The sequence below is a fragment of the Alligator mississippiensis genome, chromosome 2, assembly GCF_030867095.1.
Source record: "Alligator mississippiensis isolate rAllMis1 chromosome 2, rAllMis1, whole genome shotgun sequence".
NCBI classification, from domain to species: domain Eukaryota; kingdom Metazoa; phylum Chordata; order Crocodylia; family Alligatoridae; genus Alligator; species Alligator mississippiensis.
The window spans coordinates 39,611,454-39,638,276 of NC_081825.1; the positions used below are offsets into that span (position 1 = coordinate 39,611,454).

Here is a 26,823-nt window from a genome sequence, read left to right on the forward strand (position 1 = left end):
ATGGCCAAAATGCTAATGATCTCTGTAGCTTCTTTTTAATTGTAAACACTGGGCACTGATAAGAATGAAAACTTCATCCTTTGTTCTGAAAGAGGTTCTTACAGGTTTCCTAATTAGACCATTTTTTTTATCTGATTCTCTGTCACTTTTCTTCTGAGGCAGACAAATAGACAGTAGGATAGACAAATGGACAGATAACAGCACCATATCCCTGTCAGAACTCTATTGATCAATTTTTGGTATAAGAAGACGTTTTTGGAAGACATTTATTAGAAAGACGACTAAATGACAAAGTGGCCAGCAGTTTGTCAGAGTGGAACAAATAATTCCACGTTACTCAGATGAACATATTAGCAACTCTTATTGATGATGGGACATTTCCTAGAATATGATAAGTGTGAAACAATTTGAGGTTTTATTGCTGTTGGTTGCTCTCCACTTCTGCTGAAAAGAGCTGATTGAGATCATTAAGCTGCAGGTAGGCAGTGCCTCTAGAGTGTAAGATAGGAATGTGTGTGCGCGCTGGTGACAGCAGACTTTGCTCAACACCTTCCTCTCTCTCTCTATAAATTGCAGGTTTCAGTGGATACCTGGCTGATCTGTTCTCACTGTTGTTGGGGAAGAAAGAAGTGGTAAGTAAAAGCAACTCAGGCAAACTTCCCTTTTTTAAAAACTTTAAAGTAATTTGTATGTTAAGTTTCAGACTGTTTTGCAGGTCACATGAAATAGCAGCAGAGAGATAAAGTAGTGGAATTGGAATTGTACTTCAAAGTATAGTCAAAGTTTTAAATATTTTGGAGGGTATCTTTTTGGTTGTATTCCCTTAATTTTTTTAAAACGCCAAAATTAAAATTGATTATAAATGCATGCCACTGTAAATATCTTCTACAAGGAGGACAGACTTTTTCACATAGAATTCGAAAGTCGAGCTAAGAGGTATGTTAGCAGTGGTAAAGAATCAAAAGTACAATAACTGCCTGCTGTATCAGGAAAAGTATTTAGTGTTTTACTTTCTTTAGAAAACAGAGAGTTTAATCAGAAATAATCAGTAGGATCGGATGCTGAAAAATGCCTAAGCTGCAATCAGTGAAGCATCAGCAGTCATATGTTACTACATAAAATCGTACAAAAGGGCTATGTAAAACATTATTACACTAACAGGCTATTCCAAAACCAAACATTTTTAATGTTAATTCAGTTTAATGCACTGAGGAAAGAGGAATACATTAGTCTAATAGAATCGGCTGAATTAATGTGACAGAAGACAGAAATTTGACTGATATTGGAGTTTTCATTAGTGGCTTTTATTAAGTCAATAAAACTTTTCAATGCTGTTCAGTTTCTTTTCTTGAGATTCTTTACCAAGTCCCTCAGCCTAGGTATGGGGGCAGGTATCCATTTTAATTATATTGTTTTCTTGTGGTGAAGAACTTTTTTCCCGTTCCATTCTAAAGAATTGTACCACTTGTTACTTTCAGATACATTCCAGATTATTCACTGAAATCGTGGTTGATATGGTTCTGTTAGCTAGAGTACTGGTTGTGAATGGATAGATATTGGCAACAAGTGGATATTGTGAAGTATTTGCTTTATTTCTGCACTGGCTTAGACATTCATTTATTTACTAGTGTACGCTGTTCTTGGTTTGGTTTTGTTTTTTCATGGTTTAGATTCAGTTCTGTGAGACAACCAGAGATCTAAGGACTCCAATAAAATAAAATATTTATATATTAGCAACTGTATTTAGCATTTGTCCCCTGCACTTTCCCTTCCACAACAGAGAGGTTTGATTAAAAACATTACATCCTGGTTAAACTTGGTAACTTGAATGATACAAATAGTCCTATTGGAGTGATGATAGCTGAAGCAAAGAAGAAACTTGCCCTTAGCACAGTTGAATCATTGCTTGTATCTGTTATAATTATTACCTGTTCTCTCACATTTATGGCAATAGGGCGGTAATGCTATGGATCCATGTCCTCATCTTGTCTAAACTGGTTAGTTAACTTCAGTGGTGCTACTCTAGTTTATGCTGACTAAGAACCTGGTCACCTATAAGATGTGAATTTTATCTCTGGTTATGTGTTTTGAAGTTACACATATTGCACGCATCTTCAATATGTATGTGGAGAAGGCCTGAGACATACCTATTCACTAAAGTATACTTGTTGAAATAGTATGAATGCAAATAGAGCTGAATATCAGATGAGCTGCAAAAAAACCCAACCAAACCCCCCCCCCAAACCCCAAAACTTTCTGAAATAAACATCTACAACGTGGATAATAGCAATAATGCACTGCATTTTAGAAAAGTAAAAGAAGCGAGAGAGTAGCCTGCTTGAAATGGATACCTTGCTTTGGAAACTGTTTGATGGGTCTGGAAAAAAATTTACATGCATGATAGTCTAGCTATTCACTGGGTTTATTAATGGTTGTATTTGAAGTACTGGTATATGGTTCACATAGAAATCCTATTTCTTCTCACTTCTACTTTGCAGTTTCCATGTAATTTTGATTTTCTTAATACTATTGCTTCACATTACTTGTTTCAAGTACAACTTGTCCTTTCACTGAACTGTCATGGATGGAAAGATAAAAACAATACTGAGTACACATGTGCAGTTGGTAGTTTATATCCCTTATGTTAAGTCCAGCAAAATAAGTGACTTGTGACTATTTTAAGGTGAAATAGAGAATTATTGAAGGTTTAGGTCTGTAAAACAGAAAAAAGTAGTAATTTCATGAGTCACTCAGGAATGTAATAGTCCCAATACTGCTTTAAGTCTCTATGGGCGCTGGAGTAGGGATTGCGCATCTTTTATAATTAAAGGCACCCAAAAATAGTGAGCACTGTTGGAAGCAAATAATAAATAATAATAAAGGAGAAGGTCAAGAGTTGCAACCAAAGGAGCACACACTATGGCATGTGAGGATTTATTGCATCATTCATTGAGACAGACTGGATTACAGTTTGTGTGGGCATTAGTTTTCAGACCTTTGAAATGCTAATTTCATATAAAATGCATGGAATATTTTGACCTACCACTTAAAAAAAGAGAAAAGGTGTGTGGGGGGTGGGGGGTTGCTTCCATTTCAGAGCTTGCATCAATGTAGCACTGAGGTGACAGCCACCTAAAGTAGCATTGACAATCATGAGTTATGTGTTCTAAAGTAAATTGTTATTGAGGATTATGATCTTGATTCTCCACTATCTTGCACTTTGTATATCAGCATACAGAGGATCTAAAATGCTACTTATTCTTATGCTCAGGTGCAAGGGAGTAGAGTATATGGTTATGATCCTGCTTTTCAGCTGCTTTTCAGTGCTTAGGGTTTTTTAATGAATATTTTTCCTCAAATATTAATGCTTTCCTTTGGGGAAAATAGTTGTCTTTGAAAGGAGCGCTTTTGTGATAATACCTGTTACATGTTGGGGATAGATATATGCTATAACAATAGCAAGAAGCTGTGGGTTAAAATTCTAATAATCAGTCTGACTTGTGGCTAAAAGTTACTCTTCCCACACACTTCACAGGGTTAAGTTGTCATCTTGCAGGGTTGCTTCCAGAAATCCACATGTTTCCATTGTCAAAGATCCTTGATAACATTAGCCAATCTGCTTTGGCTGCCAGAGTGATATTTTCCTGGGAAGCACAGATGCTGAAAGTAGTTAGTTGTAGGGACTATGGTATTCAAGCTGTACTTGCCAACACAAAGTTTGATCAGGACTGAAATTGATTATTTTTATATGTATTGATCTTATTTTATATATCTATATAGCACCTCTGCCCTGCCTCCAAAGGTACTTTGTATTGCCAAGATAAGTGAATATTCTAAAATAATAATAGTAATAAAAACATATGACCTACCTGTCGGTGTCTAGACATCATAGTGTTAATAAAAATCTCATGAAAATATTTTCTATCCAAATGCTTCAGTTCGGAAGACTTAGTTTAGGGGGAAAAACGCTTTCATTAGATGGAATTTTCTAATCCGTATTTATCACACCAGTTCAGTTTTCAGGCTGCTTCTGTAATAGGGGAGGTTAAGCCCTTGAATTCCATCTTGAATATGGATGTAGGAAAAGAGCTGTAAATGTATTAAGTGGTGTGTTAAACCCATCCCAACCCTGAATTTCAGATGCTTGCTTATAGTTGCAGTTGATTTTAAGACGACTATTACTAAGCACTTATATCATTCAAAACTCTTTTAATGCTGAATGTGTGCAAGGGCAACTTGTTTAACAAGACTGAGTTCTTCTGACATGGGCGGGGCCTTGAGGTTGTTTGGACATGAATGACAACATGAGAGTTGCTCTGAGCAAATGGAAAAAACACTGTTGAAACCAGCAAGTGATATTCTTAGCTGTTTAAAGATCCATCTCTATGCACCTTCCAAGTTGCCATATCCACTCTACTGATGAAATCCTGCACATTATAGTTGTGTAATAGCTTCCTTGTTGCTAGCAGAATTCTCTCAACAGGTATGGAAGAGGAATATTTTTCTTATAAAAATGCCACAAAACTGTACTATTGACTATTACAATAGGCTTTGAGCGATCATGCTATCTGACATTCTCCCTCAACCATGGGCTACACAATAGGAGCATAATTGGTGACTAATGGGGGCCACCTAAGGGGCAACCCTGTTCCAATATCGGACCTAGATATTAGCCCATTAAGTGTGGGATTAAGTACTCTTCTTTCAGTGGATGCTGTTCATGCTTGAATCTTGTTTATAGCACAATAGCAATCTTCATACTGGCTTATTGGGGCCTTATCTTAACTGACATAGGGATCCTGCTGGTGGTGAACATTTTACCCAAGTTCTCCCACTGTTGATTTACTGTGGATGCCAACCAGTGCTGGCCTGTGAAGAATCAGCAGGGTAGACCTGTCACTACTGCTTTTATCCCCCTATCATACAAACTTGTTCACAGTAAGGTACAATAGATAAAAATGCCTATACTAATCTAAATTGGGACTCCCAATAGTGCTACCTAGGGTAGACCTGCAACAGCGACAGTACAAATGTAAGGTATTTCCTGAGAAAGGCTAGTGAAAATGCAGCCTAAGGGAGCAAAGGACCTTTGTACCAGAATTTTTCCCATTGTTGTTACCACTATTTTCTCTTTTCCTGTGACTTCAATTCTCAGAGTATTACTGTAGACAGAAGTGCAAGTCCTCCTGACATTTGAACATTGTAGGCACACCCACACATGCAATTAATGTGGCCAAATACAGTCTGGTGTAGTTCATACCAGAGTTTATTGCTCCTGGGCACTGCATTTACATGTGTACCCGGGACTGCAGCATGTTAAGCCAGGTTGGAGCAGCCCTGGATGGCAGAGGATCCTGGGGGATAGCCTGCTAGCTGGGGCTGCTTTGACCTGGCTCAACATGCTGCGGAGGGGCTGATTGGGGCACAAGGAAGCTTCAGTGTGGGGCTGGCTGGCAGGAAGCCACTGCACTGAAGTACCATCATGCCCCAGCCAGTCCTGTCAGTGTCTAGATGTGTGTTGCAGTGGAGTAAATAACTCCACTGTAGGATAGTACTTGTGTCTGGCAGTACTATCCTATAGTGGAGTTAATTAGTTTACTCCATCCTAACAGTACTGCACGTGTAGACAGTGACATTTTACTGTGGGGCTAATTAGTCAACTCCACAGTAAACGTCTCATGTAGACATGCCCTGTGTTATTTACCTATCCAGAGCAGGGCAATACAATAAGTAACTTAAAATCCTAGGCACCTCCCTAGGCTTGCCTATGCTCTCATTGGGTGACCACCGGTATGGCTCAAGTGGTAGTAGTAGTGAGGTTATATGTTAATAAATATTTTCCAAGGTAGACAAAGCTTTTGGAAACAACTTCCCGGAATATCCTTGTTTGATGATGGTCCTCTTCAAAACAAAAACTTTGCTAGAAAAATGTAAGCATGTTATGCTAAATAGACTCCAGCATGATTGTTTTCTTACAACCACCTTATATCGCTATAACTGTGTGTGGCAAAGCAGTGGCATAGCTGCAAACCCCTTTTGCATTGGACTACACCATGGGAGCTGCCAGAGACTTTTTAAGCCCTTTAAGGAAGTGACAATTCCCCTTCCCTCATCATTCCCCCTCCCACGCCTGCTGTTGTTGCTTTCCCTGCTGTCCCAGGGGTGGGGGAAGCACCAGAGCTGTTGCTGTCCACCCCAGCCAGGCTGCATGTGGACTGGGTTCAGCTGGGAATGGGGAAAGCAGCAGTGTGGGTGGGTGGGGAGATCCCCTTTCCCAGGCCTGCTTCTAGGGGATGGGGCAGGGAGGGGAGGACTACTGTTCTGACCTGCTGTTGGCACTGTCCCCATCCCCAGATGAGCCCTGTCCTGGTACAGCCCAGCTGGGATGGGCACGAGCTGCTCTGCTGCTCTCCCAGCCCTTGGAACAGCGGGGAAAGCAACAGCGGCAGCTGGGGAAGTGGGGAGGGAAAGAGAAGGAGAGGAGGGGTTTTCACTTGCTTTAGGGACTTCATAAAGTCCCTGGAGGCTCTTGAGGGCAGTCTGCCCTCATTGGTGGAGGCAGAAGAGGCTCGGCGGTAGGGATGCAGCTTCCCCTGCAGCGGAGGTTGCTGCTCCTGCATCCCCCTTTTGGGGAATCCTGGATCTGGCCAGAGCTGTGTAACACAAACCCTATCTACTACATGAAATAAGTTAACTGCTGTTTAAAAGCAGGTGCTGTTGAGCCACTTTAAAATAGTTAAACTGCATGTATAGATCAGACCAAACCTGGTTCACCACCCATAACTGAGACTAGCTCAACCACACATCAACAGTCCATCGATTTAGAAGGCATCTTCATTTAACTGGTGTAACGGTATGGCAATGTGTCTAGCTGGCAGAGTTGAGACTTTTTTGTTAGTACTGGAAATAAAATGGGCATCCCTGGATGGGTTAGTAGAAATGGATTGGTCAGGCTTGAATTCCTTTTAGTTCAGCCAGTAATAAAAAATGAGACAATTCCTTTTCAGATCTAATAATTGTATTACCATTTAAGAATTAGAACCATACAGTTAAGAATGAGAGAATGACAAAAAGTAAAGTAGCAATTTGTTTCCTATAGAAGAATGACTGACTGACTGACTGACTGACTGAAGACTTAAATTTTAGACTGTATAAAAATCTTTGCTTTTGGTAGCAGCCAAAACTTAGCATAATTATAACTGGGAAGAGGAAATGAAATTTTTAGTACTGACTTAAGCAACACAAGTAAATCTAAGTTAATTAATAACTACAGTAATTCATAAGAATTAATGAAGATCTGTGCTGGAAGACAGATTGTTTTCTTTGTGTTGTTCTTAGGTAAGCCTTTCTTTACATCATATTGACAAATGTTAAAGAATGTTTTCATAGCACCGTAATTTTGATCAGTATATTTCTTTAGTAACAGACCATGGCTCCTTGGCCTGAAGTGGACAAGCCTGAAGCCAATAACTGCATTGATGAATCCTCCAAGCAAACACAGCCTGTGACTGCAAAAGATGGAGGTAAATATATGTTTTCATGATTTACATGAAGATCTTATATTTGTGCTTTTGGGTTAAGGCAGCAAGTACTTAAATTGATTTGTTTTGTGTTTGATTTCTATAGGTAATGTGGTTTCAACAGGGAATATTCAGCCTGGATATTCTACAATTGCCTTGATAAATCAGACAGGGACAGAAGAAGGTGATGACCCTTGGACAGTGCCAGACCTTCCGGACACTGGGATCAAATGGTCAGGTAATAAGCTGTCAGTGTATAACGTTTACCTGTTTTTATTTTTTTTAATCTACTGCTGTTTTATTTTAATCTTATTCTGTAATATTATTTTGGAAAACTGGTTTTATGATTTAACTTGAGTAGTCAGGGCTCCTATACACATGCAGGGAGGCTGCTCTGACGCACTGTAATTCCAGCGTATCAGAGTAGATTCATTTAATTGAATCCAGCATCATGTGTAGTAGTGGCCCTGCGCTGGAAAATGGCGGCAGGGTACATTAAACTAAAGCTCATTGAACAAGTTTTGGTTCAAAGTGCCCTGCCATTATTTTTCAGTGTGGGGACGCTGATACACATGATGCTCTGGGGACTTTTAATTAGCATAGCTCCACCTTTTACAGTAATTTAAAAATCTAATAGTAAACATTAAAAAGGATGAAGTTCAAACTTCCTGGAGTCTTTATATGCATCAAAATATTTAAACTAAAGTGATGCTGTGGTTCAAATTTTAGTAACATAAGCATTCCTTTGGATTTATCATTCACAGAGCTGTCAATATGATTGTTGACTCCAGATTGAGAATGTGAGATTTTCTAAAAGTGCTAAACTGTTCAAAAAGGAGTGCCAAAGACATAAATATTTTATACATGAAAACTTGTCTTATGTTTTGCAGATCGGGATATGAAAGGAAAAATACTCTTTATACTCCAAGGGTTAGGAAAGCTTGTTCTCATGCTTGGATTACTCTATTTATTTGTGTGCTCCTTGGATGTTCTAAGCTCTGGCTTCCAATTGGTAGGAGGTATGTAAATACTTTTAAAGTACCAGATTAATCTATGGATGACTGGGTTGTTGACTCTAATACAATTCAAAATGAAATAACCATGCTAAGAATATCGAACTGTAAGAACTCACGTTATATACTTACATACGAACATACATATATAGAAGTTGTCTTCAGTAACTAAAAGTTGATCTCCTTTTGTTTGAAAGAAGTCTTTGTTTCCAGAATTCCAGACTATTATTGCCATTGGAAGTCCCTGTTGTCCTAATAACACAAATACACCTGTGCATTTAGCTTTACTATGTGAACGCCATTGTAACATAGAGAAAGTTTAAAAACAGGTGCTTATTTAAAAGATTCAACATTAAAGGACCCTAAATCCTTTCAAGGTGAAAAACATTAGAATATAAAAGGACCAAACTGTGGTTTACTTAAATTTGTGTGGACTCCTGTTTGAGTTTAGTGTTTTTTTCCATTTCCATTCAAGATTTTTAGCAGTATAATTTAAAATATAAAAAAACATCATGCTATTTACAATTATTAAAATATTATTCCTTAAAGAAGCAAACCAAAAATGTTAATGATATGAAAATATTTTGGGTTTAAAACCGAAACTAGTTTTTTGGGATTTTTTAATCCATAGCATTTTGTTGATCTCTTTCATATCATTTTGTTGAATTTACTATTCCAGGCATAAAAACTACACAACCAAAATAATGCCTGAGTTACTGAATATGCTATGTAGGATTATACCATGGAGGCATACCCTAACTAGGGGAAGATGCAGAAAGATTTGCTTGTGATAGTGCCCTGTCACCCATGTCTGTGTCTAAAATAGCATCTTTAGGGCTCCTACATGAAGTAAGCAATTGTCTTCTCCTCAGTGATTCTATTTTTTTCCTGAGCCTCAAGAAGTCCCAAATTTAGTGGACTTCCCTCTGACAAAGTGGCTAGATACACTTATATCCAGGCCTTTTCACTGTTGTTTTTTCTGTCATGTAAAAGAATGAGAGAAATATGGTGTATTTCCTGATAACTTGGAAGGAATTAGTCTAAGTTCAGGATTTGAACTTGGATCTCTGAGCTACTCACTTTAATTCACCTTTAGACTGACAGGTAGGATTGCATACATTGCATTTTAAAAAGTGGAATAGTTTTTCTGTAAATGCTCTTGTCATTGACTGTGCAAGGCACTTTTCTCACTAGAAGAATTTTTTTTATAGGTAAAGCAGCTGGGGACATTTTTCGAGATGATTCTGTGCTGTCAAATCCAGTGGCTGGACTAGTGATTGGAGTTTTGGTGACAGTCATGGTACAAAGCTCTAGTACCTCTTCATCTATTATAGTCAGCATGGTGTCTTCTTCATGTAAGTCATCCCACACGATGGTAGTAGAGATCATGATACTTTTTACATTAGCAGTTAAAAAGTCGTAAAAGTAGAAGCTTTGGGAATAAGTAAAGGATTGAGGGGAAAACTTCACTGCAGTTCTCCTGATACTAAATTAGAAAAAGTTAGCAATAACAAATGGACATTGAGGGTATGGGCAGACAAACAAATTATGATGGCTTAGAAGAGAGGGACATGGAAGTAACTATGTTTCAGTTGCTCTGCAATCATTTTTTTTTAATGTTTTCACACTGTTTTGCAGTAACTGGAAGCTTAACTGTGAAAGCTGAACTGTGGTAATGTAGCCCTCTTTCATTCAGGGCTATGCTAGTCTAGTTCATTTTTCACTTACCACAAAGCATACCTAGTGCAGAAGCACAAAGAAACTACCATGGGGCATTGGATATGTGACAAGTCCCTCCTCCCTTTTAACTAGCTATAATTTATTTGTTTCTTCATACTATAATACACAAAAATGCCATTCAGCTGTAGGGAACCTATTTAGTACATTGACACTGAAAGTACTAACTTTGGCAACTGCATGCTTTTACCTGTCAAAAAAGTTACTAGAATCAATGTTTTTGTTTCTTGGTTTCAAAATTCTGAAGTATATATATAATACGTGGGAGAATGCTTAGTAAAAAAAAAAAAGAAAAAAAGGGTAAGGTACTTGAATATTTTGTACTAGAAACCAAGGACTAGTATGCTTCAGATGCAAAGTGGGTTCTCAGAATAATAAAGCAGCACATTCCCAAGATCCTTTGACTAAAAACAAGTTTGTTTGGATCATAGTGACAACTAGTTATGTTTGTTAGACAAATTTGATCACATTGAAGTCAGTGGCAAAAATCCCAGTGACTTCAACAGGAAGGTAATTTGATTTACACTGAGTGCATCTACACAAGATGTTCACTGTGGAGCTGCCTAATTAGGCCCACAGAAAAGTCTCAGTGTCTACACATGTGGCCCTATTAGGCCTCAGGAAATAAATTCACTCCACTGTAGGTTAATACTCCTAAATACAAGTACTGTCCTTCAGTGGCATTCTTTAGTGTGCAGCAATGCATGTGTAGACACTGACAGGGCTGGCTGGGGTATGAGGGTGCTTCAGTGCAGGGCTGCCTGCCAGCCAGTCCTGCACCAGGGCACCCTCATGCCTCACCCAGCCCCTGCGCGGTATGTTGAGCCAGGTTGGAGCAGCCCTGGGCTGGCAGGCTGACCCCCTAGCCCTCTGCCAGCTGGGTCTGCTCTGACCCTGCTCAACATGCTGCAGTCCTAGACACACATGAAGACATGGTGCTCAGGAGCAATACACTCCTTCACATTAATGTCATGTGTAGACTAGCCCTCTGTGTAGACTGTGCGTCAAGTATTTGCTTTTCACCTAATGTTCCTTTTTTACTTTATAGTGTTGACTGTACAAGCTGCTATTCCTATCATAATGGGGGCAAATATTGGTACCTCAATTACAAACACAATTGTGGCACTTATGCAAGCTGGAGAAAGAAATGAATTTAGAAGGTATTGTGCTTTAATTTTACCCCATAAGCATTTATTTTTAACTTTTAACAGGTTTTCTTATGTTTCTTCCTATAGCTCTTATTACTATAGCAGCTTCTCAGCTAGTCTGTTGTCCAAAATTACAATCTACAGCTTGAAAATGGAAAGTAAATTTCTAAAGCTGCTTTAACGATGTGCTGTGCAGCTCCAATTATGTAATTGGATATAAAATAATTAAAATAAGTCACGTTTACTTCGCAATCATGTAAAAGAAAGTATCTGATCCTACCTTACTTAAAACACTGAGAATTTGCCAGTGATCTCAATGGTATGCAAGACCAGGTGCTATCTTGCTTAGTCATCATAAATAATTACAAGGCAATTCCATAGCTTTCTGCTTCATAAAACTGTCAGCTTTGATGGTACAGTAAGTTCCACGTTGCCTTTATTCTTCAGTTATCTGACATTACAAAGCACAATGCAGTCTAGGCTTACTGTAAGTTAACTTTAAAATATATCTGAAATGCTTTCTGTGTTCCCTAAAAAGCTACATGGGTTTGAAAGATTCAAACTTTTTTTAATAGAATCCCATAGTATGGCACTTATTAAACTTTTTTTAAAAGTATATCCACTTTTCCACCCATATTTTACCATATCTTTATAACAGAGAAAATATGTGTGCAGAAAGTTAATGTTACATTAAATAAAACGTTTTCCACTTGTTGTGTACTTTCTGTTTCAAGGACTAGCAAATTAGCAATAAGCAAGATATGATAAATAGAGAAAAGTGAAACATTCTAACAGCTACGCGTATATGCACTGACAGTTTATGAACTCCTAAACTCTCATTAGTACTGAGATATGGTAACTGACAGAGTAGTAAAACTGGAATGGGTGTGAGACTCTGGTGCCTTGTTATTCTTCTTATTTATAGTAATTTATATGGGGACACTGCCAAATTTGTGAAATACATTTAGCCAGATTATATTTCCCTGTTTGTTTTCCCTCTGTGTCTTTTATTTATTGGTTTGCCAATTACAGACAAGGAAGAAAGATTGAAAGGGAAGTATACTGTGATGTTTGAAAATTGTACATAGCATAGCTATAAAGAGGTCAGAGACTAGTACTTTGCATTAATCAGTGGGCAGAGAAAAGCTGGCAATGGACTTTAGAATGCCAGAAAAAGCAATGGGTAGAATTCTGTTTTCCTTTGTGTGCCTAAATCATAGCTTGCAAGCCACATAAGTGGCATTTTTTGGCATTTAAGCACAGGTTGCAATTCTTTTACCCCTGCACTGTGGATGTGGAAGAATATGTGTGTAGACTGAGCATGCACAGTAGGCTACACACTGGTGGAGCACATATGCAGCTGGGTATACATGTCCATTATGGTTGTGTATGTGCATCCAAATTAAAAAAAGCACATGTCCAGAAACTCCTGACTAACTAATAGGTGTTAGATGCTGGAAGAGGAGGAGGCCCCTACTAGCTGAGTGGTTAGGGTACTTGCCCAGGAAGTACGAGACCTGGCTTCTAGGCCCTTTTTGCCCAAAGAGAGTTTCAACCTGCATGTCTAACTTTCCAATACAGTGTTCTAACATCCTCACTGCAGGCATTATTCAGTCCTCTCTCAGGCAGCACTCTTGAAGCTGGCTGCCTGGGCAGCTAAAAGAAAGAGATTCATTCAGTAGCATAACTTGGGGTAGGCGATCAGTGCACCAGCCCCAGGTACCAACCTAGAGGAGAAACCAGAAAGGTAGCCCCCTGTAGAGTCCATGACATGGCAACAGCAGCAGCCCCACACCATTGCATTGCTACCCCAGCAACACCACATCATGGCAGTACCAGCTGGGGGCTTTGAGATAAGACTCCCACCCAACCAGCACTCGATAACCTTTTCTCAGCATTCTGGATACATGGGGCCAGGAGGACAAGAGCAAATTAGAGTGTGAGACTGAGTAAGATGGATGCCGCTTTGAAAAGGAACAGATCCTGAGTTCTAGCATAGAACCTTAGTCCCAGTGCTTTCTGTCTATTTTATCAGAGATTATTGAATGCAAAGTGCAGTGGCTCAGAAATGCCCAGGTAGAAGGCTAGAAAACTGCCATTTAAATGCACAAAGGAAAATAAAAGTCTGCCCTACATAAGTATACTTAGGCAATGGGACAAGCTAACAGAGGCCTTTCATTTGAACTAGTCGAGGGTAGGCTGTATCCCCCACCTGTCAAGGATAGTTTCCTTTGTTTTCTCTAGTTCTGTTCGTATTTTTTAAATCCCTTGGTTAGCTCTGCCAGTTAGACTGCTTAAAGAGCACACTGTAACACAAGTGGTAATCTGTGGCTCTAAAAATTATATAATTCCTGCCTTGGTGCAGGCTCTCTTCTCACTTGTGTATTTTCATACTTTATTTATGCTATGAATGTGCTATTAAAAACAATTTGCTTTTAATTGTCTTTTTGCAGGGCCTTTGCTGGAGCTACAGTCCACGATTTCTTTAACTGGCTTGCAGTGTTTGTGCTGTTGCCTATAGAAGTTGCTACTGGTTATCTTTATCATCTTACTAATGTTATAGTTAAATCCTTTAATCTTGAAACGGGTGAAGATGCCCCTCAGCTACTAAAAGTTATCACAGATCCTTTTACAAAGCTTATCATTGAGGTAGGTTTTCACTTTAATGAAGCCACTTGATTCAGCTACAGTTACTTAAGCTGCTCTAAAGATACTAGGCTGTCTGATAGTATTGTTGTCCTCATGATAAAACTTCTTTGGTGGGTGGAAATTTTTATTTCTGATTTATGTTTCATTATATACTAAGTATTAGTGGTATACATGGGCAGATCTAGGACGTTGAAAAGGGATGGGTGCAAATGGTGACATTTTCTCTTTCTACATATTTCGAATATAATTATTTGAAATATGTAGAATAATTGTCCCCTTTATTGATAATAGCTCAACCAAGCATTTAGGGGGGAGGTTACCTTAGACTGAAAAATAGAGTAAGTGGAAGGTTGCATTGAATATTTGATTTTATATGAAATCAACCATATTTTTGTTTAAGTGAGGAATAGATGATTTTGTTTGTAACATGGGAGAGGATGCATGTTTGAGATCTCTCTCTCTCTCTCTATATATATATATATAGTATTGCAAATATGAAAAGGAAGATTATTTTTCTAGGAGTTAAGTCCCTGCTTGTCTTATCTGCTGGGTAGGAGAGTAGTTTGCAGTAAGAATTGTGCTATCTTACATGCATAAGCAGTTTTATTGATTTCTGTGGCACTGCTTGAAGGGGGTAGGTGAAAAGGTTTTGGCTTAAATTTTGTAGACTTAAGATTCAGGTTAGAATAATTTTTCTATTTTTTTTCTTTGACATTTAAGCTTGATAAATCTGTAATAAATGCAATTGCTATGAATGATGACTCTGCGAAAAATAGAAGCCTGGTGAAGGTTTGGTGCCTAACTAACACCAATGTGGTGAGTATTTGTTAAAATGGCTTTTATCTCCTAAGGAAAGATATTATTGCTACTTAAACAGCACTCCAGATAGAAGGAAAATATTCACAGTATTACAAATATACCCATAACAGAAGAGTTTTCTCTACTACTGCTGTTACTTTGAGTATACAGGTAAGGAGTTCATATATATCAATATCGTAGAATCATAGAAAATTAGGGTTGGAAGGGACCTCAGGAGGTCATCTAGTCCAACCCCCTGCTCAAAGTGGGACCAGCCCCAACTAGATCATTTCAGTCAGGGCTTTGTCTAGCCAGGTCTTAAAATCCTCCAAGGATTGGGATTCCACAACCTCTCTAGGTAGCCTGTTCCAGTGCTTCACCACCCTCCTAGTGAGAAAGTTTTCCCTAATATCTAACCTAAACCTCCCTTGCTGCAACTTGAGACCACTGTTCCTTGTTTTGTCATCTGTCACCACTGAGACCAATCTAGCTCCAGCCTCTTTTGAACCCCCTTCAAGTAGTTGAAGGCTGCTATCAAATCCTCTCTCAGTCTTCTCTTTTGCAGACTAAATAAGCCAAGTTACTTCAGCCTCTTCTCAGAAGTCATGTGCCCCAGCCACTGAACCATTTTTGTTGTTCCCTGCTGGGCTCTCTCCAATTTGTCCACATCCTTTCTATAGTAGGGAGGCCCCAAACTGGACACTCCAGATGAGGCCTCACCAGTGGTAAATAGAGGGGAATAATTACTTCCCTTGATTTGCTGGCAATGCTCCTACTAATGCAGCCCAGTATGCTGTTAGCTTCCTTGGCAACAAGGACACACTGCTGACTCGTATTCATCTTCTTGTTCACTGCTACATTATGAACAGAAACTGGTCAGAATATTTTTTACAATGTGAATTTTCTTAAAAATTGAAATACTTCAGTGGTATAGGTGGTAGAGAAATTTTCTTCAGAAGGGAGAGGGGGAGAGAGAAAAATCATTCTGTAGCCTTTTTGATTCAGAAAGGTGTCTCTGTCTCTATATAGCTTAGTATTTAGGGGATTTAGTGAGAAGACAAATTCAAATCCACATTTTACCTGTTTCAAAAAAGACTACTGGGAATCAGGCAGAGAACCTGGTTCTCCCACAGTTCTCTCCCTTTCCTGAAGAAAACTTAATTGAAATGTTTCTCAGAGATACCATCCTGGCCTCTGGTGGTGTTCACAGTCCATTTGGCTAGCAAACACATTGGTATAGTTCAGTCAGCAATCTTTTCCAGCATTTCTTAATTTGCACTAACAGTTACATACTGAGTGTTGTAACTTGGTGTCCCTTGATCTGTGAGCTGTAGAGTCACTTCAGCTAACTGTATGTACCTACCATCCTAAATAACCTCCTTCACATCTCTTAGTGCAGAAGTTAGACTCTTTTTCTCTGAGACAGCTAATTTGATGTATTTTGGGAAATTACAGCCAATAGAGCAGGAGGCTGTGAATCAATCCCCTCCCCATAGGTTGCTTTCCTTGTAAGCAAGATGGTAATTGAGGGACAGGTGAGGAGTCCAGGCTGCATTCCATTAATAATAAGGCTAATAATAAACTAGCCCTCAGGTGGCACTTTTCATCAGATCTCAAAGTGATTTACAAAAGAGGCCAGTATCACTCTCTCCTGTTTGCAGATAAGGGAACTGAGACATGGAGAGGTGACGTGATTTGCCTCGGGTCAACCAGTAGGCAAGTGGCAGAGACAGGAATGCAGTCCTGGTCTTTTGAAATCTAGTCCAATCTCCATCTAGTAGGCAATGTGGCTGCATCAACTACAGTTAAGGACCTGCAGAAGAGATAGAAACTTATATGATTCAAGGAAATGCCACTAGTTGGAACAGACAAGAGTTCCACACACCCTTCTTCATTTTTTTACACTGATTGTCTTGATTAAAATAACAGCTTTTTCCTGAGTGAAAACTATTTCTCCCTCTTTGGGACTGTGATGCCATTCAACTATAGACTGAACTCAACCCTTTTTCACCTGTATTTTATTCATTTATTTTTAGTTCTTGAAAACCTAGAGGAATTGCACATGAGCTGGTAATATATGAAACTAAACTCTCTCTCTTTTATATGGCAATCTTTAGACATTGCAGAATGTCACAATCCCACCCTCAGAAAACTGCACATCTCCTGACCTTTGCTGGACTTCAGGCAACATAACATGGACCATCAAAAATATAACTGAAGTAGACTATATTGAAAAATGTAAGTAGGAAGATAGATACCCACTCTACAAAGTGAATGTTTAACTGGGTATTGTAAAAGGGCAGAGGGAAAATGAGGTTTGGTTCCTGTAGTTGCATCAGTAACAAAGATTTTCAAAATCATGGCAGTCTTTGCTCTCCTAGTTTGGGTTCTTTATGGTAGCAGTTTCTTGCTATTTTGGTAACCCTTGTGTGTGCTGCTCAGGGCTCACAAGTGCCATTAGTATGTTAGTGCAAAGAGGTGACTCACTAATCACGCTGGAGTGCACCAAGATTTGCTTGTGCCTTTGCATGTCATTCCCTTGCACCCTGCACCAAAGTGTGTGAAGTTACACCAATATACCTGCTCCTCTTTCTGTATCTTTCTGCCCTTGAGAAGGGAGTGTTGTATGGTTTAATAGCCCTACCACACAAGAACAACGCATCCTTCAGAAATGTGCCTCCTATAGGGTCATTAAGGTGAGTATCTGCTACTGTTATCATATAAAACAACATGCATCTTTGTCCAATATGTTCAAGCCTGTGTAGAGCAGAACTAGAGTTTGGCCTAGTGAATAAAGTACCAGTCTGACTTTAATTTTTTTAATTTTGCAGGCAAGCACATCTTTGTGGATGCAGATCTTCCAGATCTTGGTATTGGTCTCATTCTCCTTGCATTTTCTTTGATAACTCTCTGTGCGTGTTTGGTGATGATCGTTAAGCTACTGAATTCTGTCCTTAAAGGACGAATGGCCAGTATCATCAAGAAGACTATCAATACTGGTAATTATACACTATTTCTGAAGATCTTTTTCAGACCTGACTGTGACAGTAAGCTCATTTACTCACACCATTTGCATATGCAGATCTAAAGTGATAGTGTCCATAATTCATTATTAAATGAAAATCCTAGAAGAAAGTTTCATTTTATCATTGTTTATCATTTCTTCTTAAAAATCTCTGAGTGAACACTTTGCTTGTGAAATGTGGCAGATTAATGACGATAGAGACCAAAGTCCAGACTCTGTTTATTGAAGTATAATCATTATCTGGTAGAAACGTCCGTGTGAATGTGCATATCGTCAGCAAATAGCACTTGAGCGCTGAGGTGGTAATTGCTTACTACTATACAGAACTGAAAATAGAGACAACTTTTTTTATTACTTTTTTTTAGTTATTTTCTTTCCTTGCCTTACCTATTGCATCCTTTAATCCTCTCCTCAGTGGCATATGGCAGATAAAAGAAGCACCCTCTCCCTGGACTGTGCACCATCAGCCTCCATGTGTCATTAAGAAGCCATCTGTTTTTTAGCGATAAAGACACTTTGTACACAGAGATTTTCAGTAGGCCACCTACTGATGCCTTCCCCTTTGCTTCCTAGATTGAAGAAAAGGGTGGGATCTACCTATTGTCACATATAAAACAAAACATATTTTTTCCAGTTAAAAAGAAACTAGAGGCTTTACTAATATGCTAGGAGACTATGGCTGTATTACTCAGTTTAAGATTGAAGCAAAAATAAATATAACTTTATTGGAATGAGTTAAAAACAATCTGCACAGCTGTGAAATAGAAACTTCATTACAAGGAACAGCTAACAGACAGCAGAATTGCAAAACAAAGGATAGCTTGATTTGTGGAACATCAAGGCCATTACAAAGAAGAGAGGGTCATTAATACCTGTGGAACAAAAGACTTAGAAGGGATCAGGTAGATTACAATAAGCCATGAAGTCAATTGACTCCCTCAGCAATGTCTGAGTAGAAATGCTGCCACCGCCAGCATTCCCTCTAAGCTGTGTGGTGTGTATGGCTGCTCAGGTACGCCTGGCAGCACGGCATGAGCATGCCTGCTTGGCTGTGCATGCCACACAGCTTAGAGGGAATGCTGGCCACCACACAGGCAGTTGGTTTTAAATTTTGGATGGGGCAGGAATCAGAGAGGGGTGCAAGCTCACTCCCTCTTCCCCTACCCCTGAATCTGCCCCTGCTCACGTCACTTCTTCTAGGGTGAAGAACATCTAGTAGCTCAGAAAAATAAACTAGGAAATCAGTCAGTTGCCAGTTTAGATCTGGATGGGAACCTGTCATATCCCTGAGTCTGTAGTTGCAGGTCTTCTGAGCTTCAATTAAGTTCTGATTTCTTAGCTGACTATGACAACTGCTGGCTGCAGTGGAACACAGTGGGCATGTCTACGTATGCATTTACACTGGCTTAAATTTACTGCACAGTAACTGCAGGAATAGGCCAACGTCTACATGTACAGGTGTTAAAGTGCATTAACACTGTATGTGGACTGACTTCAGACTAAAGTTACTGTAGTGCAGTAAGGCATCTACATGTGCATTACTGTGCAGTAACTAATCAGTCATAAATTTGATAACTGCATGATGCAGGTATCAAATTCATGCTCAAGCTGGCATAAGTCACCATATTTACTGTGCAGTATGGGTGTGCATGCATAGACGTGCACCCATACTGCGCAGTAATTTGGGGTACTGCACAGTAAATACACATATGTAGACACACCCATCGCTTACTTTTTCTGATCTAACCTCTTTAGACCTTCATTTTCAAGAGAGAGTTATTTTAGGATGTCTGATTTCAGACACTTTAATGTACCCTGTTTTCATAGCATGGGTTCTGGATGTTTTTGAAAATCAGCCCCCTTAAAGACTTTATGTTGCCAAAATTGAGACATCTGCTATTTTTGAAAATGAGGGCCATATTATTTTAGTTTATATGCTAGAAGCATCTAGAGATTGTGTAAATGCTTTAATTCTTTATTAGTATTATTCATTAGTCATATTGCAGTAGCCCCAATTTTATACCTGGACTTCAGTGTGCTAGGCACTGTATGAACACACAACCAAAAAAAGGCCATTGCCCTAAATGCTTTAAAATCTAAATAATAGTAAGATTTTCACAGTGGTTTCACATGTAGTACAAAAACTTTCTAATTCTAAAAACAACATGCCCCCTTTCTGCTTTTCAGATTTCCCATATCCTTTTACATGGCTTGCTGGATACCTGGCAATGGTGGTTGGAGCTGGTATGACCTTCATTGTCCAAAGTAGTTCTGTTTTTACATCTGCTATTACACCACTGGTTGGTAAGTTCTTTGGGCTTTCCTTTCCTTTGGATTTTAAAATCTCACACGCTATATTTTTTAAAATCCAAAATACTCAATGCTATTTCTTTTCTTTCAGGTATTGGCGTTATAAGCATTCAACGTGCTTATCCTCTTACCTTAGGATCTAACATTGGTACAACTACAACAGCTATACTTGCAGCTTTAGCAAGTCCAGGAAGTACATTACAGTATTCATTACAGGTTAGCATAAAACATTCTTATTACAACCTACCTACTGAAGTCAATGAGAATTTTGCCTGAGCAAGGACTTGAAGATTTAGCTTTAAAAATGCTGGTGCACCAATATTTCATAATAATACCAGTGTATGGTTCTTGATCTCCAAATGCTGAGGTCAGAGCAAAAAAGCACACTGAATGTTTCACAACATTTTGTTATATAACCAAATCTCAGACATTCATGAGCTTGGTTACATTTAATTAAATAAGACAAAAGTTTTTTGAAATGGGTGTCTAAACTTAGGTTCCTAAGTCTTTTTCTAAATATCTAAATTGGTTGTATAGTTTCTAAAACACTGAGTTTTGAGAGTTGAAGAAGAGATTTGAACCTAACTCCAGAAGAGAGTTCATGTCTGTGTGTGCCAGGCAGAGATAAGTAAGCTGCATCTTGGAATTAGGGCCTTTGTCCTAGACCTAGAAGGCATTTCCTATCAGCTGCCTTAAGAGGTCCCCCAGTTGTCTTTCTGGCCTCTGTGAATCCCATTCTCGGGTACTTAACTTTTTCTCATACATTGTACAAGGAGCTTAGGCACCTTAGTGGAGGTTGTGAAATCCATTGGACAAAGTGATTCTAAATGAGAGGCATCGGGGGTGTTGCAACGTTTGATAAATCTAGTCAGAGTATGTCTCATTGGGTGCTTGTCCACATCCATTGACTTCTCAACTGTACCAGTGCATTTGAATAATAATAATAACAATACTAGTAATAATAAAGTGGAAAATAGTTACAGTAGTCATGTTATTACCTCCAAATAAAACAGAGTTGCTGTAATCTCAAACTGGGCTAAATCCAGTTCAGTTAATCTCATGTTAAATAGCTGTTTTACAAGGTAATTTAAAAAACAAAATGATGTAGTTAAATATTTGCTTTAATTTGGTAATCACAGAGGGTATATGAGATAACAAGCAGGGAAATTAGTGATTTGGTCAGCATTCACTGAACTTCTATTTTACCCAAGCCAACTTTCTATTAAAGTCTACTTTGCATGTAGAAAAAAATATAAAACAAATTATGTAAAAATGTCCAAATCAGCTCCTAATTTTAGGATTTGCTCAGTTACCTGTATTTCTTCTGTTGGGTTGGGCTGGATACACACTATCTTTGCTTCATTAATGGCCATTTATCAGAGGCCTGGAAGGCACCAGTTACTTTATTTATTAACTGCATATTTTATTGAAAAATGTTAAGGGTGCACAAAGCTAATACTGATTGGGCTGGTATATATATTTGGTTGGTGAATGATCCCATGATGTTGGGTTCATCAGCACTGTATTCAGCCTGCCTAACTGCAATTAATAGCTACACTTTAGAACTTCTCAGTCTGCATTTGATCATGTTAATGTTAAGTTCCCATACTCCTGTTGCAGATTGCTTGACAGCAGTGAGAGTTTTGCTAGAATGGTAGAAAGCATGCTTAAGCCAAGCCAGATAGATTTTAGCTTGTATATGTTGATGACTTAGGGAAAATACTGACAGAAGTCTGCATAATTTGCACATATTATTCTGTAACGTCAAGAGTAGATTCTTATTATTAATTCTATAGTAATGCATATGTGATCAGTGCTTACCAGGCAAAAAGGAGAGAGGGGGAAGGGAGATCATGGCTTCTGAGAAACATCATGGGTTTTGTATTCAGTTCACAGTTTTTCTAGGAACTCTAACTAACCTGTCAAAATGTGTTTACTTTCAGATTGCCCTGTGCCACTTTTTTTTCAATATTTCTGGAATTATTCTTTTTTATCCAATACCTTACACCAGGCTCCCCATCCACTTGGCCAAGGTTTTGGGGAACATAACAGCCACATACAGATGGTTTTCAGGTTTTTATCTCTTCATCTGCTTCTTTTTTATACCTGTGGGTGTCCTATTCCTGTCAATGGCTGGCTGGCAAGTCCTCTTGGGCGTTTGTGGTCCCATACTACTTTTATTTATTGCAGTGGTGGTAATTAATGTTCTACAGTCTAAAAAGCCACATATACTGCCTGCAAAGCTCCAGAACTGGGACTACCTTCCCTTGTGGATGCGATCCCTGCAGCCATGGGATGATATGATAACGTCTTCGATGACCTTCTGTAGAGAACGCTGCTGCTGCTACTGCAAGGCCTGCAAACGCAACAGGGAAGAGGCGGCTGTCAAAGACAGGCAGATAAAGGCCCTGGAAGTTTATGAAAACACCGTTGCAATGGCTTGTGATGAAAACCGTGTTCCAAAACCACAGCCTGCAGCTGGTTCACAACCTGCAATGGGCTCTAACAACACAGCCTTATAGTAGGAGATCAGCCTGCATTAACAAAGACACAGTATAGGACAATCAGTCTCTTGAAAATCAGTTTGGATAATGCACTGAGGACTAAATGAAAGTTTTCTTAGTTTCCTGATTCCAGTGCTACACTACTTATCAAGGAATGGAGTAGAACAAATTCTACAGGGTGCCCAGTAAGTCTCAGATCAGGTAAAAAGCTGAGAATAGATCTGTGTGTGGAGGATGTTCTATATGGTTAGTAACACCAAACACAAGAAATGTTGATGCACTCCAACCTAACAGAGGATGGCTGAAATAAGTTCAGAGGCTTATGAACTTAACAAAACAATGTAATGTGTTGAACATTCTCCCTGAATCATACTGGTATTAAACCAAACTCATTCTATGATATAAAAAAGGTTTTGTGAGAGAAAAAAACAAATCAAAAGAATGAAAATGTTTTCGCATGTTCATTTCCTTCAGTGTTAGAGAGCTTAATTGCTGTATTTTGTGATGTCTAGCTAAAGGCCAAAATGTAAGTATTTTAAATTGCTGGTGCATTTGCCTTTGGAAGATATAAGTTGGTTGAAGATCAGCTGTCCGTTAAGGGAGTAACTACTGAAGAATTTGAAGGAGACTTGTACTAAACCTCAAAACAGGCTTTTAAAATAGTGGTAAGGATTGGATTAAGAGCTGCAAAAACAAGGATGTTTTGGGTTCAACACTGTGGCTAGTGTCTGGTGTGTTATAAGATCACACGTTCCTAGGACTCATTTAATATTTAATGTGGAGAAAATGTGTGTTAACTCTAACCATTTGCAGCATGATCGATATCAATGTCCTTGGAGTTGCTATAGTGCCTTATGGCAATTTGTGCTGACAGTGTTATAAAGTCATCTATTGGAAATCTGTATCCCTAATAAAAATCCATGGGTTAAGTAGCGATCCAGCACAGGCTGGAAAGCCTCTTGTCTTCAATGTTGTTGTGTTAATAAATGCCAGTCTGCATCTCTGACTAGCTGCAACATTTCAGTGTTATAAATGAGCCAGTTCAGGAAATATTAAAGCATTTGACATCAGTGAAGTTCTGCTGGCTTGCAGTAGCATAAAATGACCAAATTCTGGGAGATGGAAGAGGTAAGAAGGTGCAATGTGTGAGGGCTGCAAGTCATGGGGGGGAAAATTACAGCCCTGGGTCTATGCCAAGCTTCATCCAGTTTATATGACTCTGTTTTAAATGGGATTTAAAATTTAAATGCAAGCAGACCTTTCATTGTAACGTAGGCTACTCAGTGCTGCTAAAATATATTTAATTCTGAAAAAGTTTATTTTCTTTGAAGTTCTCTAGTGTAATAGGCAGAACTAAGTTATCAAGTAAATATGTTCATTTTAGAGATTTGTTCATTTACATTTTTTAAACTGACATGCTTCTAAGTTGCCTAAAAATGCTTTTTTTGTTAGAGTATACTGAATATTATTCAGAATCAGCTTTAGACTTTTTCTGTTTTTGTGGGCCACTGACACATTTTTAAGAATAGGTGTGATTTTTCCCTACATTGACAAAGATGCGGTTTTCAAGAGTGTTTCGCATTGGACTAAATCTTGCTCCCGTTGATGTCAGTGGAAAAGAGCAGAATTAGCCACCCTTTTGCCTGTTCTTCCTTCTCTTTTCTTGATGCTCCTCAGATAGAATTTTCTCCGTTCCTTGCTCAAAAAGTGTAATTCTGTTGTCTTTCGTAACTCCCCTGAAGTCAAGTGAAAGTGAACAAAATTTTAAGGCTGCCTCTCTTGCTTTGGATGTGCATGCTCAAAGGCTGTGTTCCTTCATAAGCTGGTGTGCATTTCCTTTGCTCTAATTTTTAGTGATTATAAGACTATCCAGTAGTCCACATGACTCCCTTATTTGCAGTTGAGTAATCCGAACATAGAAGAGGTCTCCTGCTCTTTGCCTACTAAGTTCTCTAATAAAGTGCCTGTTATTTTGTAGCATGAAATAAAGGAATAAACAAACTGTTAACAGCCTCTACAAAAAATTCTGGGGTTGGATAGGAAAAGCACTTGCTACAAAGGAACCAGAAGAATTATGTATAAGTATAGCAGTGTTTTAGGCCCCTTTGTTGTAATTTTTTTCCTATCATATTAATGCAGCTCATGTTTATTATCCATCCCTTTATCTACTTTATACCATACTGTGCTGTTGCTTTTGGCGGAAGTCAGATTTCAGTGAATGCTTCTTAAAAACAGATAGCACAACGTGACCCCTGATATAACCGCCCCCACCTCAGATTCTAACTAAAGATATTTATAATTTATTTATGATTATTCTAGTGTACAGAATTTTTCATAAGTTATGGAGTAAGTGTCTTGTGATCGAGTGGTGTATTACTTATTTGAAAACATAATGCAATGTTTATCTATAGAAATGTAAAAAGGAAGTACTGTATATTTTGTAACATATCTTTCAAAATTGTGTATACTTCATTTTACAGAGGTGCGTTATTTGCTCCACTGTTCAGTTACATTGTGATTTGCTGGCAAAGAAGGAACAGAGTGCTTAAAATAAAGATGACAGTGTAGCTAAATACCTTTATATTATGTCTACACAAGGGTATTGAATGCTACTTTTTCTAGCCAGATGTGTATTTTCTTTAATGAATAACTTTTGAGGTACAAGGTTTCTAAAAAAAAATTTTTATTTTTTAATTCTAAAAATGTTTCTATCTTTTGTGGGGACAATATATAGCTTTATAATTTGGCATGAATATTCATCTTGCCCTGATATGGTAGGTGCATTGAATGTGAAAATAAAAATAGTTTAACATTTTAAACATTTTTCATTATAACTGTTTACTTACGCATAATGGAGGCTGATGAAAAATAGTTCTGAACAGAATAGCTCCCTTTAGAGACAGCAGAGTTTGAATGGTATGAGCTTATGTATCAGCATTGGGCAGGCAAAGGACATCTCAGGAGAAATGTGCCTTCATTCATACAAGTGAGTATGCTGCCCATGAGGCTAACATAAGGTTCAGGGGAGTTATGCAGGGCATGGATGTTTTTCAGGCAAGTTTCTTTGGGCTGCTGTTAGTGAAAATCAGGTATGGAAGGGAAAGGTGAAGATTTGCCATAACATTCTTGGTGTTTATTTAATATTCCACAGTTTTTGGAGTGATGTTTCTAAAATAGTCATACCTAGATGTGAAAGTACTGGAAATTGTAATTCCAGAATTCCAGCATACTTCAATGAAATTAAAAAGGCACACAAAGCATTCCTTCACCAATAAAAAGAGCAGCCATTTCAGGTACTTGGTTTAAAACTGCCATCACCCTCCATTAGCCCTGAATCACTCTCAGGAGTTAAAGCACATCAATGCAAACACAGATTGTATCCTCCACTTTATGTAGACTATTTTAAAATCAGGTCTGAATTTTCACCAAGGGTAAAGTACAGCAATGCATTTAAGCCTATGTTTAACTTCAGGCATATGTTTAAGTACTGCACTGAATACATGCCTAAACATTCTTATAATGATATTTCATCTAGGTCCCCTAATTACTGTCTAGCTTAGCTATTGTTATCACTGTTCTTCATTTCTCTTGTTAGGCATTCTACTACTTTTCTCTCTTGACTTCTACACTGGGAGCTATGGAAGGATGGAAGTGATTAAATAGTCTTTCTCCTGTCTCTCCTATATGGTTTCATAATTCATGCTTATCACTGAAGTATGTATGAACCTTCCAGTAGTGCATTAAGTAACATTGAGCAACATCTGTCATTTACTTATTTATTCTCTCATCCTCCCTCTTGGGGGAGAATTGTGTGTGCAGTGTTGTGTTTTGTTTGCTTTTAAACACACTGCTCTGTGTTTCTCTGGGCTAATTGAAATATGTTCAACTGCAATTTTCCATTGGAAGATGTAGCCTTGTTGAAATTTACTTCATGGGAATATGTCAATTTTGACAGTTTTCAATGGGAAAGTGTTGAAAAGATTGATTTACATTTCCTTGTTTCAATTAATTTGAAATGTATTATACTAAAACAATAGTTTTGTTAAATATTAAACCATATATATTGTTAAATACTTACTATACTGTTTTGACATTATCAAAATAAAACATTTTGACATT

The 26,823-nt window shown here is 38.4% G+C and overlaps 1 protein-coding gene across 1 annotated transcript; it reads left to right on the plus strand.

The window, feature by feature from the left end:
- The first annotated feature begins 524 nt into the window (after positions 1-524).
- SLC34A2 (solute carrier family 34 member 2) lies at positions 525-26,823 on the plus strand. The gene is made up of 13 exons (XM_006260441.3): positions 525-632; positions 7,421-7,523; positions 7,627-7,758; positions 8,411-8,539; positions 9,745-9,888; positions 11,319-11,430; positions 13,872-14,067; positions 14,788-14,883; positions 16,983-17,103; positions 17,697-17,864; positions 20,078-20,194; positions 20,292-20,416; positions 22,144-26,823. Exons 2-13 carry the CDS (start codon positions 7,430-7,432, stop codon positions 22,720-22,722), a joined length of 2,013 nt encoding a protein of 670 aa, XP_006260503.1. The 5' UTR covers positions 525-632; positions 7,421-7,429; the 3' UTR covers positions 22,723-26,823.

Bases quoted from the DNA above. Each gene is read 5' to 3' on its own strand.
- SLC34A2 (XM_006260441.3), top strand. From the start codon at position 7,430: ATGGCTCCTTGGCCTGAAGTGGACAAGCCTGAAGCCAATAACTGCATT. The intron at 14,068-14,787 runs GTAGGTTTTCAC...TTGACATTTAAG, and splicing joins TTACAAAGCTTATCATTGAG to CTTGATAAATCTGTAATAAA. The intron at 17,104-17,696 runs GTAAGTAGGAAG...TTAATTTTGCAG, and splicing joins AGTAGACTATATTGAAAAAT to GCAAGCACATCTTTGTGGAT.